The sequence below is a fragment of the Petaurus breviceps genome, unplaced genomic scaffold (genome assembly GCF_028583685.1).
Source record: "Petaurus breviceps papuanus isolate PSGF00001 unplaced genomic scaffold, PetGlider_PUasm1.0 90977, whole genome shotgun sequence".
Lineage (NCBI taxonomy): Eukaryota > Metazoa > Chordata > Mammalia > Diprotodontia > Petauridae > Petaurus > Petaurus breviceps.
The window spans coordinates 20,542,468-20,555,763 of record NW_027187391.1 but is presented as its reverse complement, the minus strand read 5'-3'; the positions used below and the strand labels follow the sequence as shown (position 1 = coordinate 20,555,763).

At 35.7% G+C, this 13,296-nt stretch overlaps 1 protein-coding gene across 1 annotated transcript in view; it reads left to right on the top strand.

The window, feature by feature from the left end:
* The window catches only part of RSPO3 (R-spondin 3), a 117,903-nt gene extending 105,833 nt beyond the window's left edge, over positions 1 to 12,070 (top strand). Inside the window, exons 5-6 of the mRNA XM_069077446.1 lie at positions 8,744 to 8,913; positions 10,527 to 12,070. Of these exons, the coding sequence (XP_068933547.1) occupies positions 8,744 to 8,913; positions 10,527 to 10,562 (206 nt within the window). The 3' untranslated portion in view covers positions 10,563 to 12,070. The remainder of the gene's footprint in view (positions 1 to 8,743; positions 8,914 to 10,526) is intronic.
* The last annotated feature ends 1,226 nt before the right edge of the window (positions 12,071 to 13,296 follow it).

Sequence of the window (13,296 nt, the reverse complement as noted above, 5' to 3'; positions counted from 1 at the left end):
AGGAGGAAGGAAGGAAGGAAGGAAGGAAGGAAGGAAGGAAGGAAGGAAGGAAGGAAGGAAGGAAGGAAGGAAGGAAGGAAGGAAGGAAGGAAGGAAGGAAAGAAGGAAGGAAGGAAGGAAGGAAAGAAGGAAGGAAGGAAGGAAATTTTCCTACACACACACACCAACAACAGAAAGTAAAAAACAAGCAGGTCCAAATTTACAATTGAAGGCCATATACTAAACCCTCCTCCTACTGTGTGCTGTTTGGGCATTACAGGAAGGGACCATAGGCCTGGGATATGGTATTACTGGTAACAGTGAAGAAAGAAGACTTAGCAGCACATTTTGGCTTTTTAACGAAGCCAGCTTTAATTGGTTTGAGTCACAGATTTGATACTGTTTACTCACTGGGATTTCTGGCATGTGGAATATATTTTGAGTTTAGGGAATTTTTTTTTTTTTTTTGGAGCAAAATAGATGTTTCCCAATTTACTTCAGAATGGCTAAAGCTCCATGGCTCCCCCTAGTGGTAGCCAGCAAAAGTTCATTCAGAGAAGTGCTCTAGCTATGTGTTTTAATACAAATATTTCTAAACACAAAGAAAAAGGATTAATTTATATTCATAATTCTCAATAAATGAACTAAATGACTTTAAAGAGAGCACAGCTCATTTTTTTCTGCAATAATAAACTACTTTCTGACTCAACTGGACTGGGATTCAGATCTAAATGAAAAGTTTACATTTTATAAATACTTGCTATTAAACACCAGGAAACTAACCAAGTGCCACTTTTCCCCTGTTGATTCTTTTCCCTCATTTGGGCTTTTTGTACCATTTGTAGGTCTCAGAGTGGTGGAGTGGGGGAAAGAAGGACATCATTTTGTAGAGTGAGCGTCTCATTGAGCTTTAATCCATTCATTGAAAAATATATATTGTCTACTGTATGCAAGGAACTAATTCAGGGGCTGGGGGAGATAACAAAGTTTAGCTAAGAGTAGGTCCTTGATATATCTAGTTTAATATCTAGTAGGGGGATAAGGCACACAGATAATTCTAATTAGAGCATTGCATATTGTCAACCATTTCAAAAGGTACAAAGTCATAACCTAGCTCCTGTACCAAATGTGTCTATTCAAAACCCTGATAGTTTTTACAGTGATATTTTGAAAGTTAAGTGTCCAATGCTGGCAAACCAGAGAACATGCTTTTCTTTCTTTGGTAAAGAATGTCTGTTTCTCATAGCATTAAAAATTTTACTATTAATTATGCAACCCTGTGACATGAAATAATTCTTCTATATAATTAACTTTGTTATCCTTTCCTTTGTGAAGATACAGTGTGGAGTGTGTATGGGTGTCTGTGTAGTTAAAAGATAGGGCCATATTCTGAAAGATTTCATTCATTTTCAAGAAGAGTCTTTAAAAAAAAATGGGGCTGCTATGTCCTATTATGTTGGTTTATAACTCTAGTCTAAGCCAGTAGAATATAAGCCCCCTGAGATCAAGAACTATTTTGGATTCTTTGACCTTTGCATCTCTAGGGCCTCACACAAGACCTGTCACATGGTAAGAGCATAATAAATAATTTTAGAATCTAATTCAATCTCAGATAATGGAGAAAGGTTGGTCCCCCAAGGAATGTTTTAAAAACTAAGGCTGAAAAAGAAATCCCTTTCACTGAACACATGATCAGATCTTATCTCAGTGCTAAGGGGAGTTCTCCTTTTATGAGATTTTTGCTCAAACTCCACCCTATTGCTGGAAAACCAAGGCAAAAATGAGTATAATCTCAATTGCCAGAGGACCTCAAGCCCCTAGCTCTGGCACAACAACAACAAGAAACAACAATTCACAGTTACTGGAATGGCACATACATACAAATAATACCTCAACAAAGAATGGAGTTCTTGGTTTACAAACGTTTAGAGATATCACTTAATTGTTTACCATGTCAACAAAGCCTCACCATATCAATAAACAGTAGAAAAGCCCCCTTTTTAGTGTATATCAGTATCGGCTAAATTAACCAGTTACGTGTAATGTTTAATATACTACATCTATATTTCTACTTTTAATTACTTCTATTTGATTTTACATTCTTAAATGTGAGTATCAATGCAAAAGGGCATTTAGTATTTCCCACAACTAATGCATGGGCCATTAGAAAAAATGTCCAATTTCTATATTGTGCAATAGCAGTCTGCTGAACAGTAACTCTATCCAATGAGCTAGTTTCCTGTTACTTTAATTCAGCCCCTTCTTTCTCCCACCTCCCAGACTAAATAGTTATTCCTTGGATAATAGAGCAATAATACTGAGTTTCAGGCAATTTCCAAAAATGTATCTGCCTGTCTTAAAAAATAATCATATCAGTTTGCTAATAAGCAGAAATCCATTACACGTCGAGTATGTTGTCACAAATGGCTAAGAAAAATATAAATCAATCTGTGAGTAAAGAAGGAAAAAAGTATATTTCTAATGTGTCCAAAATATGATGGTTGGGCTCACAGCTGTAAGATGTTGGACTATCATCAAGAGAACAATGTCAAACACTAAACTTCTGGATGATTTCCATCAAAATAACATTTCGTTTGGGGTCAATAGTTTTTACAGAACTTTGGAATAAGAGTTTCACTGACAATTTTTCTTTCTTTAGAACTGAACTTGAACACCTCCAAAAAGTTCCTCAGAATGGAAATGTAAGGAACTTAGGCTTTTCAGCCTTCTAAAAACAGACTCCACATTAAGACCCCCTGCCATCTTTTGATTAGCCCACAGTTGGGTGCATAGACTGCAGTGAGATTCAAGTAATGCTGAAGTTCTAGGAAGGCAAAAGTTGTTCATCTGGCTCTCAAGTTCAATTAGATTGAATAAATATTTATTAAATACCTACTATGTGCCAGACCCTTAGCTAGGAGCTGGTGATACAAAGAAAGAAACAAAACACTTATTGCCCTCAAGGAATGTATATTCTGTTGTTAATATTCGGAAAGTCTTCTAAATGTGAAGTCCCCATAGGATTTAGAGCTTGAAAGAAATTAATTGGTCATCAAGTCCAACTCTATATCATAGAGGACCTCCAGAAAGGTTGTATGATTTGTTCAACATCACATACTGTGTTTCCCCGATAATAAGACCTATCCTGAAAATAAGCCCTCCCCTTACTTTGTAAGATTCCTCTAAAAGAAGCCCTCCTCCAAAAATAAGCCCTATTGAGATTGCTACTGTAGTGAAGGTGATCCCCTGTGCTACACGCTACATTACAGTACCCTCTGTATGCACCGCCCCCCCCGGGTGAAACGCACGCCGCGCTCCGAGCTGCATCCAATCAGAGCTGCAGCAGTGAGCGCGTCATCCTGTTCTTCCCCAGTGATTTGCTTGCTGGCGCCATTGGGAGGAGAGCTGAGGCAGGACAACATAAGTCCTCCCCTGAAAATAAGCCCTCTGGTGTTTTTCTTTCAAAAAAAATTTAATAAGACAGTGTCTTATTATCGGGGAAACACGGTAGGCAATAAATTATAGAACTGGGATTCAAACCTAGGTCTTTTCCCTCCAAATTCAGTTTTCTTTCCCCTATACCTGAAGCATTAAACATAGTATTTATACAAAAGAGTCTTTAGAAGTTCTAACCACTAAAATTGACTGTATTTTTAGAAAAATCCTATATCTATGTAACTTGTTCATTTTAACTGAATTTAATCATAAGGGCTTCTCAACAAATATCTCTTTGGCCCATGTCCCCACCCAGGATTTTCCCTTGGAAAAATCAGAATTTGGATGATGTCTAGGTTTTCACAGAGAGAGAGAGAGAGAGAGAGAGAGAGAGAGAGAGAGAGAGAGAGATGCCCTCAGATCCACATAAGCACTCAGGTTAACAAAATCATAAATATGATTATGGTTCTAATAATATAGCTGGCATTTATGCAGCAATTCAAGATTTGCAAAGTACCTTATGCTCTTATTTTAAAAGAAAGACTTTGTTTCACCCAACAGAAAATTCAAAGGACTAACTTCTGAACTTTCAAACAATCAAGCCAGCTTCTCTTCCCTTTCCAGTGGTGTCAGCCTTCCCTAGAGACTTATACAGTCTTCCAGACATATAGTGCTATCCCCAGGGGGTCCTCCTGCAAAGGGAAATAACTCCATGTCACTAAAGAATTGAATCTGTGCTCTGGACTAGCACAACTCACATGACTCATTCAAATGCTTTCAACAATTTGAATATGTCTTCCAATGTGCAGGTCACTACCCATGCACGCCTGCCCATCTTTTATGGCTCTTGCCAGTATCCTCCTAGAGGCCTTTCTTGATTTCTCTAGATATGGTGAGGGTACCAGAAAAACATTTGAGCTATCTACCAGTCCTCTCTCACACTTGACATGTGACTAGCCCATCTTCTTTTCTATCATAGTGTAATTAACTATTTTTAACATGTTAATATATTAACATGTAATCACGTAATTCCATGATTGTGTAATTAACTCCTATTTTTATTTGAAGTTTCCCATTATATGTTACAGCCTGCTTTCACCCATGTATATCTCTATTGCCTTCTATAAGATATTCACTTCCAATTCTTCAGAAAATGTGGTCTTCCAATGTCTCTTAACCATATATAACAATTATTCATTAAAGCAATCAAAAGTCAGTCTGTTTTGAGCCTCACCATCATGTCCCTATGTCCCTTTTGCCCAATGATTCTGATTTCCATGGCTTCCTCCTTCGGTCTCTGTATAATCTGAGAATACCTCCATTTCTCTACCATTGTTCACCCACTACTGGTAGCTTCCATTTTTGTAGCTCCTGGCTTGACCTAGCAGTTATGAGTTATCCACTGCAATCCCTGTGGCCAGGTCAGGAATAAAGAACTACATAGTTAGTTATTCATTCATCTCTCCAGAGAAACAAGTCCTATTCCCTGTCTTTTCTCTTTCCCACTTCCTTTCTCTATAGCCCTTTTGAGTTCCTGTGCCCCAGTACCACTTTAAAGTGTAAGCTTAAGCTCAAGTGTGAACTAGTCATAAATATGAGTCAAGATCAAAACAAAGGCCACATCAGACATTTTCCTTTATCTAGGGGCTCCCCAATTCATGAAAGAGATAATTCCTGGGGCCTGATTGAATGGTATAGGACATTTTATAGCCTATTGGGCAACAACAATGAACAATGTACTGGTTTCCTACTAGTTGTTCACATAAGATATTTTTACATTATTTTACATTATTACACCCAACATTCTTTGTACCTTTGAAAAGAATGGTAGAGTTGATATTCAGTGGGCAAAAAAAGTTCTAACACAGTAAGATAGGGGAACCAGTGTGACTTTGTTTTCTTTATGGTCAAGGCCTATGCTCCCATTCTCACTAACTAGTTTGAGCCTGAAATTCATTGATAAATATGACACACTTGCTGGAGTAGGTTTTAATAAAGAAAAGAAAATCCTTCTGAAAAGTAGTTTATTCCTAAAAACACCATGGAAAAGTGCACCATCCTCATTGTAAGTCATGAAGTCAGGGAGAGAAGTCTGGTTTAAAGTTATATCAACACAGAAAATGTTATGTATCTATAAAGATGGCACCATACACAATATTAACATTGCTGACTCAGACTTATCAACTAACTTAGAGGCCACAGAGGCAGGACCATTTGACATTTTCCAGCATATACAAATATTTCATTTTAATCAAACGTTTGTATTGCTGCTATGCATCAATACTTGTCAAAACATTTGAAACAATGGCTTCATGTAAACAAAGTTAAATTAATATTTTAAAAGATCTGCATACTGTAACTTTTAAAGTGTTTTATTTTTATCTTTAGTTTTTCACCTTTATTTTCAGATATATTATTTTTTTTCTCTCTCCTCCCCAATCCAGGGATGCGTCCCTTGTAACAAAAAATAAAAAAGGAGAAAAAAGCAGTTCAGCAAAACTAACCCAAACATCAACTAAGTCTGACAGTATATACAATGTTCTACATCGAGTCCCCTACCTCTTATGCTGTGATTTTTTTTACTTTCAAAAACCCAGAAAAGTTTTATTTATTTATTTTTTAGTCTAGGCTAAATATTCAATCAGAAAGCTCTCATAAGCTCTATCATTGGTACCTTTTTATTTTGATCTCTAAAATTGTCTAGATAACAATAAATTCAATTAAGTGGGGAAAGTTTGTGTTCTGTTGAGTGTTCTATAGTCCACAAAAATAGTTGATGATGTTCTAATCTCATTAAAAAGAACTAAATAGACTCCATTAGCCACATGTTCTGGGCCACCCTGACCTTGGTTAGTCCAAGGGTTCAAGTCTAGAGTTTAAAATAAAACACAACTTTTTTGGACCACATAATATTTGATAAAAGGAAATTCACTTCGTAATAAGATAGAAGAAATATTCATCAAAGATACAGCATTGATTTAAGTGGACAGAGCTCCCCAGCCTCCATACTTCCCTCACTGATGCCTGGTCTGCACAGGGGATGGTTTCATCAAGACTTGGGGTAAACTACTCTAGCCTATACAGACTAATGAAGCATAGAGGATGGTTTCATAAGATTTAGGGTAAAACTACTCTATGAATTAATGGAGTCTGGAGTATAGTTTCATTAAGATTTAGGGGGAAACTACTTTAGCATATATGGCAGGGACCTGAGTAGATGTTATTTTGTATTTGCTTTCTATATATTTTATATTTATTTTTCTGTGTACATGTTGTATTTCCCTTCTCAGTAGAATATAAGGTCCTGGAGAACAGGGATTATTTCTTTTCTTTTCTTTTGTCTTTGTACATAATAACTCTCAATTACACAGCACTTCCAAGTTTTAAAAACAACCTTAAGAGGTAGTTAATGACACTCACTATTGCCTGAATTTTAACAATGAGGAAATGAGATCAGAGAGATTAAGTGACTTTGCCTAAAGTCATATGGCTAGTAAGTCTCCATCAAAACTGAAACTTTGGTCCTGTTAACAAAATTCAGGATATCACACTGTATAAAATCCAAAATCCTAGGTGTAGAAATCAAGGCCTCCGTCTAGCTCTCCAGCCTCTTGTTCTACAACTCACCTACATGAATCTGCTAGTCAAAATATATCATTCCAGTGCATACATATCTCTACTCATAAAGTTTGCTCATAGAATTCCCTCTGGCAAGAATTCCTTTCCTTTCCACTTATTTGATTTTTACCCATTCTTTAGTGACCAGTTTAAGTACAAAATTCTCCAGGAAGCCATCTGTCCCTATACACTCCAGTCCACAGTAACCTTTCCCTCTTCTGAATCCCTATAGCATAAATGTTTCATAACATTTGCTTTGTGACATCACCAAGCTGCTTAGTACTATTGGTTATCTTTATATACATACATGTTGTTCCTTTTGCTCAACCAGATCATAAGTTCTTTTAAGGCAAGGACCATATATATTATACTTCTTTATTCTCCTCTACCCAAAACACCCAATCCTCAGTACTTTGCATATAGTATGAACTCAATCAAGGTTTGTTGATTGATAACAGAAAGATGAATCTTATGGAATACATTTCTGACAGGTCTTGCAGGAGGCAAATTAAGGACTGTTGAAAATACCATAAATGGAGAAATGTTAACTCCAGTAAAAAAAAAAATGATACACTAAGTAATATCAACATTAAGTCTTTAGGTTATATAATAAGACATGTGTATACTTGCATTCAGCAATATTTCTACTTTCAACATTTGTCATAGACACGAATTCTTGTCTAGAATCATGTGTTACGTATACATGTAATGAATAAGTTGGAAAATATGATTTGCAAGTAGAATTTAGATATTCTTTTAAGAAATACACTAATAATTTCCACTTAGAATTAGCAAATACCCATACTTAGCAAGGTGTTTTTTTTAAAGAACAACTATGTTAAAATATGACATTTTGCATAAACTAGAAACACTTGAAACAAGTTCTATTGTATCCAGTTCATAAAATCAGGAGCAATAACCAAATATTCAATGTCAGTATCATCTCTACCTTCTAACATCCCTGGCTTCCTTCATGTCTCAGATCACATGCTACTTTCTGCAGAAGGCCTCTCTTAGGCACCCTCAATGCTATTGCTTTCCCTCTGAGATTATTTCCAATGTGCCCTGTTGTTAAAGGTGAACCATTAACATGAGTGGGCCATTTTATGCCCACTAGGTGAACAGGAAATCACATCAATACAACTTGAGACTATAAGAAAGCAGAGTCAAAGGAGACACAATAGCTAATCAGGTCCTAAAGACAGTTTTGTCAATTTTTAGGAAAAACTAACCTAATTCCAGGGGAGGATGTGGTTTCAGGAAGAAGAACCCTTGTAGATATTGCATCCTCTCATATGTATATAAATAGAGGTAGAGAGATAGGATAAATAGATATAGAATATAGAGATATAGGAGTTACATTGCATGGACATAGCAGTTTGCATGTTATCCTTGGGAGCAGAGAATGTTTTTACCTTTCAGTTTTCAGTTTTCAAGAGCTTAGCACAGTGTCTGGTAAAGTGTAAGTGCTCAGTAAATGTTTCTTGATTTGTCTTAGCTTAGTCATCGATTTTTTTTTCTTTTTGGTAAAATAGTGAATATCTTACAACTGTGGTAACATTTTAGATCAAAGATTCATTGCACATAACCTGCTGAGAGATGTTTAGCTGGGTTTTGGAAAACTGAACCTAAATAAACATTAAGCACATCTGAATGTGTATATGGGGTTTTTTCTTCTTTTTTTAATTCACGTGTTTACCTTTTGTTTCAGGAAAGAAAGGAAGGGAGAGAAAAAGAAAAAAGCTAAGTAAAGAAGAAAGTAAGGAAACAAAACCCGAGAACAAAGGCCAGGAGCCCAGTACAGAATCCCGGGATCAACGGGAAAATAAAGACAAACAGCAGCAGAAGAAACGAAAAGTCCAAGATAAACAACAGAAATCGGTATTAGTCAGCACTGTACACTAAAAGGTCTCATGTGATTGTTTTAGACTTATGATGCTGCTATCTCCACCAGATTCCCAGGACAGGTGCTCTAGCCATTAGAACCACAAGTGGAAAATGCTACCAGTTACTGCTCCATCTAAACAACATTCCAGATAGTTCCTATACTCTCCATACAAACATAGTTAATAACCAAGACATTCAGGAGCCACGAGTACAAAGCAGTCTAAAGAAGGGATACTTTCAAGGGGTTATCTTATATGCTTCTGTGCATTTGTAAAAGACACCTAAGAATTTTTTGTATATAATTATTAACAAGATATAAGATATAACATTATAATGATGGCATCTGGAGAAGCAACATTTTTTTCTTTATAAAATAATTTTCAGGCTATTGTTTTAAGTAAGAAGCAAAAGAGATGTCTACTAAGTCAAAGACACAGTATCCCTTCAAAAAAATGGTGGTGTACCATAAAAAAAAAATGGGAGATGGGTGGAGGGGAAAAGAGAAAAAAAAAAAAGCTATCAAAGGACAATGGAAATCCAAGGTTCAACAGCTCTGTGTTGATGAATAGATGATGAATAGATACCAAGAGTGCTCAGTTAGGCCCTGACATTTCCTGTCCTATGGTTTATCAGGACTGAAACTGATTTAAAATTGGTTCCCTTGTATTTATCCTGTACTCCTGCCTGCAAGAAACCCTAGAGTGGATAGTAACAATTATGTGAGAATGGGGAGAGGAAAAAAAGTGGAAGAAACTGCTGGGATGGAGAGTATTTTTGTGCTTCACAAAACTGTGAAGAACCAGTGGTTCTGCTCCAGTGGAGCAGCACTCTAATCTCTAAGGAATTATGACGGGTTTCTCCTTCATCAGTGCTCCTGTCTGGGCTGTCCCCGGAGTCATATAAACTGCGAAATGTATCTACACTACAAACATTACTTACAACAAACAAACCCATACTTGTAGGAGAAAAGGCTGAATTAATAAAGAACAGAAAATAGAGCACAGAAAATGTAACATGTTTTTGCAGTTGTCTTTTTTTTCCCTCTCACGTTGGGAAAAAAAAAATGCTTCCTTATCTACTTTATGATCCATGAGGAATCCAAGGGATATTACTTCTTTAACAAGGTATATCTAGTGGGAAAAAAAGCCACCATAATAAATATATTTGTTGATAGTTTTTAAAGTTCTGCTTTATTTTGTTTTATTTTAAAATGTGATATTAATTATTGGTTCCATTGGGGGGAAATGTTATTCTTTCATTCATGAATCCCTGTTAAATTAACTAATCTATTTCCTCTCTAATCTAGAATGCATTACTGCCTTCTTTTCTTTTTTTAATCTATTTTTATTTAAAGATCTGAAGCCTTATAGTGTGTTTCAAGGTATTTATTAAGGTTTTTCTTAATTTCATTGCATTAATTCAAGTTATACCAGCACAGATATAAATCCTAAATACTAATTTATTCTAAATAATAACTACTAAACACACTATATATTTCCTCTCCTTTCTTAGACAACTTAGAGCTACTTCATAACTTAGATCTTTCCTCATATACCAACTCTTTCTGTTGCTTCATCAAAGGCCTTTTCTTCTCCATATTTTCTCAGTCTATGGATCTCCTTGGGGGATTGATGTCACCATAACTGAAGGAATCAACCAGTGTTATACAGAGGAGACAGCCGACTCCAGGATGGAACATCTCTGAATATGGAGCACAGAATTACATTGATCCATGTTGACCTTCCTGTCGTAGTAGATGGGATAAAATATTTGATCTATCACTCTTCTTAGCCCTGTCAAGGTTGCTGCTTTCTGAAGACTTTAAAATAAACTTGGTTTGTGGCTGTCTGTCCCTAGGCACTTCTCTACCATCTGCACTGTCTAAACACTATTGTTTCACATATGTATATATGTGTATATGTATATATACAATGCATGCAAAATAGATTTGTTACATATATACATATATCATATATGTGTGTATATAGGCATATTATATACATATGTGCATATAAATAGAATGTGTATAATATACATATGTTTCTATAAATATACATCTAAAATATATACATATATTATGTGTATATACATTTTATGTGTGTATACACGTGTGTGAATACATATGTGTGTACATGTGCATATATACATATGTGTGTATTATTTTCCCCAGCCAAGGCATAAAATGTTAAAATGATTTACTTGTTTTCCTATTTTAGGATTTCCATCCATTGTCTTACAAGTGTCACTACAATAATATGTATCCAATTTATAATCTCACCTGCTTTATCTCCAAAGAAAACTTCTATGCTAGCATTATGGGAGGACAGAAAATCATCCTAAAGAATTCTATGGAAAGGAACTATGACCCCAATTTAGCTCAATCTCAAATGACACCCTCTCATAGATACTACATTACTTTAGTATCATTGATCAAGTTATTGGTGTTCCTTTCTTTATGCCCACAGATTTGTTTAGACATCCAATAAGCCTGTATTGCATATCTGCTGATTTCCTAGCACTATTCAAGTACACTATAGTACTGGTGAAGGGTTAATTGTAAACAGGGCCTTTCTTTTTTGTCTTTGCTTCCCCTAGTATAAGGTGTAGTGCCTTACACATAGAATAAATGCTTGTTGGATTGGATTGGGTTGATGAAATAAAACTGAACACAATCATGGCAGATGTTAATACTTTCTCTCCCAGACATATAGCTTTGACTCAATATGTATTTTCTATGTCTTTTAAAGCAAGGATAGATGATCCAAGTCCATTTTGCTTTTTAAATTGAGATTCCTTTGGGACCCATCAATCAACAAACATTTATTAAGTACAACTATAATATGCCAGGCACAAGGAATACAAAGATATAAATGAAAGAATTTCTGCTTCCAAGATGCTTATATTCAAAGGTAGTTTAATAATATTACTTTCAGTAAAGTTGAAGAAACATAAAAAACCTAACACTATTTTGTATATATTAAGTAAAATAAGGATTGTGAAGTAAGACTGATTTGTAAATACAGCATCTTTCTCATCCTCTTCCTATTCCTTTCTTTCTCTATCCTCTCCATATAAAAAATATGTGTAGTTATGACTGAAGACTGCAAATCAATTAACCTCTACCAATAACTAGCTACAAGTCATTGACAAATGTGTTTTAATTTACTGGTCATTGTCTACTATGCCCTTAAACTACATTCCTGCCCTTCATTTTTCCTGACTGGACTGGATGCTAATAAGGATCATATGCTACCCTCCATACCCACCCCTTCTGCCAACTGCAGTTATGGTCTATAGTCCACATTGGTCTTCTGCTCAGCTCCGAAAATCTAGTGATTGGCTAATGTCTTCCTGTTATGGAGGCATAGATAATAATTGTTGGGTTTTTTACCTTATCTTGTCATTCTAATCTGTTCCTGCTTTATTATTTCAAAAGCATAAAGCTGGCAATTCTTCAGAAGATCTCAGAATTAAGAGTTGGAAAGGATCTTAGAGATTATGTAGCCTAGTGTCCTAAGGGAAGAAACAGCCAATCCAAGTTCACAAAGTCAGTGGAGAACAGAGCTAGAATTCAAACCCAAGGGCCATCTGACTCCAAAACCAGGATTCTTATCAAGAAACTATAGCTACCTCCATTTTCCATCAATTGATTTCTACACAAAAAGTCCCTTAGGCTTTCAGCTGGACTATTCCTTGAAGCTAGATTGAAGTTATTTAACTAACAGCTGTTATTCTTCTCGGGAATTCTTAGCACATCAAAAGGGTGTTTAAAAAACACAATTAACATTGGGAACAAAAGGGTAAATAAAAACATCATTTATCTCTTTGCTAGACTCAACAAACACCATTGTTTGTTGACATTTGTTTTCATTTAAATAAACAAACTATTAGTTTGAGAATTAAAATGTTCACACATGTAGACTTTATTCATTTGCTATTTGTCAATTATGGACTTAAGTTCCAGCATATAGTAAGTTAAAGCAAAACTGACTAATACTGAGATCAGCTAAACAGGAAACTGCTGATTTCTGAACAATGTTTGGACTTGAACCAAGAAACATAGCTAATGTTAAAGAAAACTGATCTCTACAAGGTTTCAGTTCTAACTTCATTATTCAGTCAGGCATACATAAGAATTAGCTATAGGAGCGGCCAGGTAGCACAGCAAGTAAGAGCACTGGCTCCAGTGTCAGGATGACCTAGGGATCGAATCCGGGCTCAGACACTTAGCACTCACCCAGAAACACCTGGCCGTGAAACCTTGAGCAAGTTACTTAACCCCAATTGCTTAAAAAAAAAAAAAAGAATTAGCTATAAAGCAATCAGGCTAACTCCCATAAGTCACACACACCAACCAGTCTCATTGCTACATGTGAA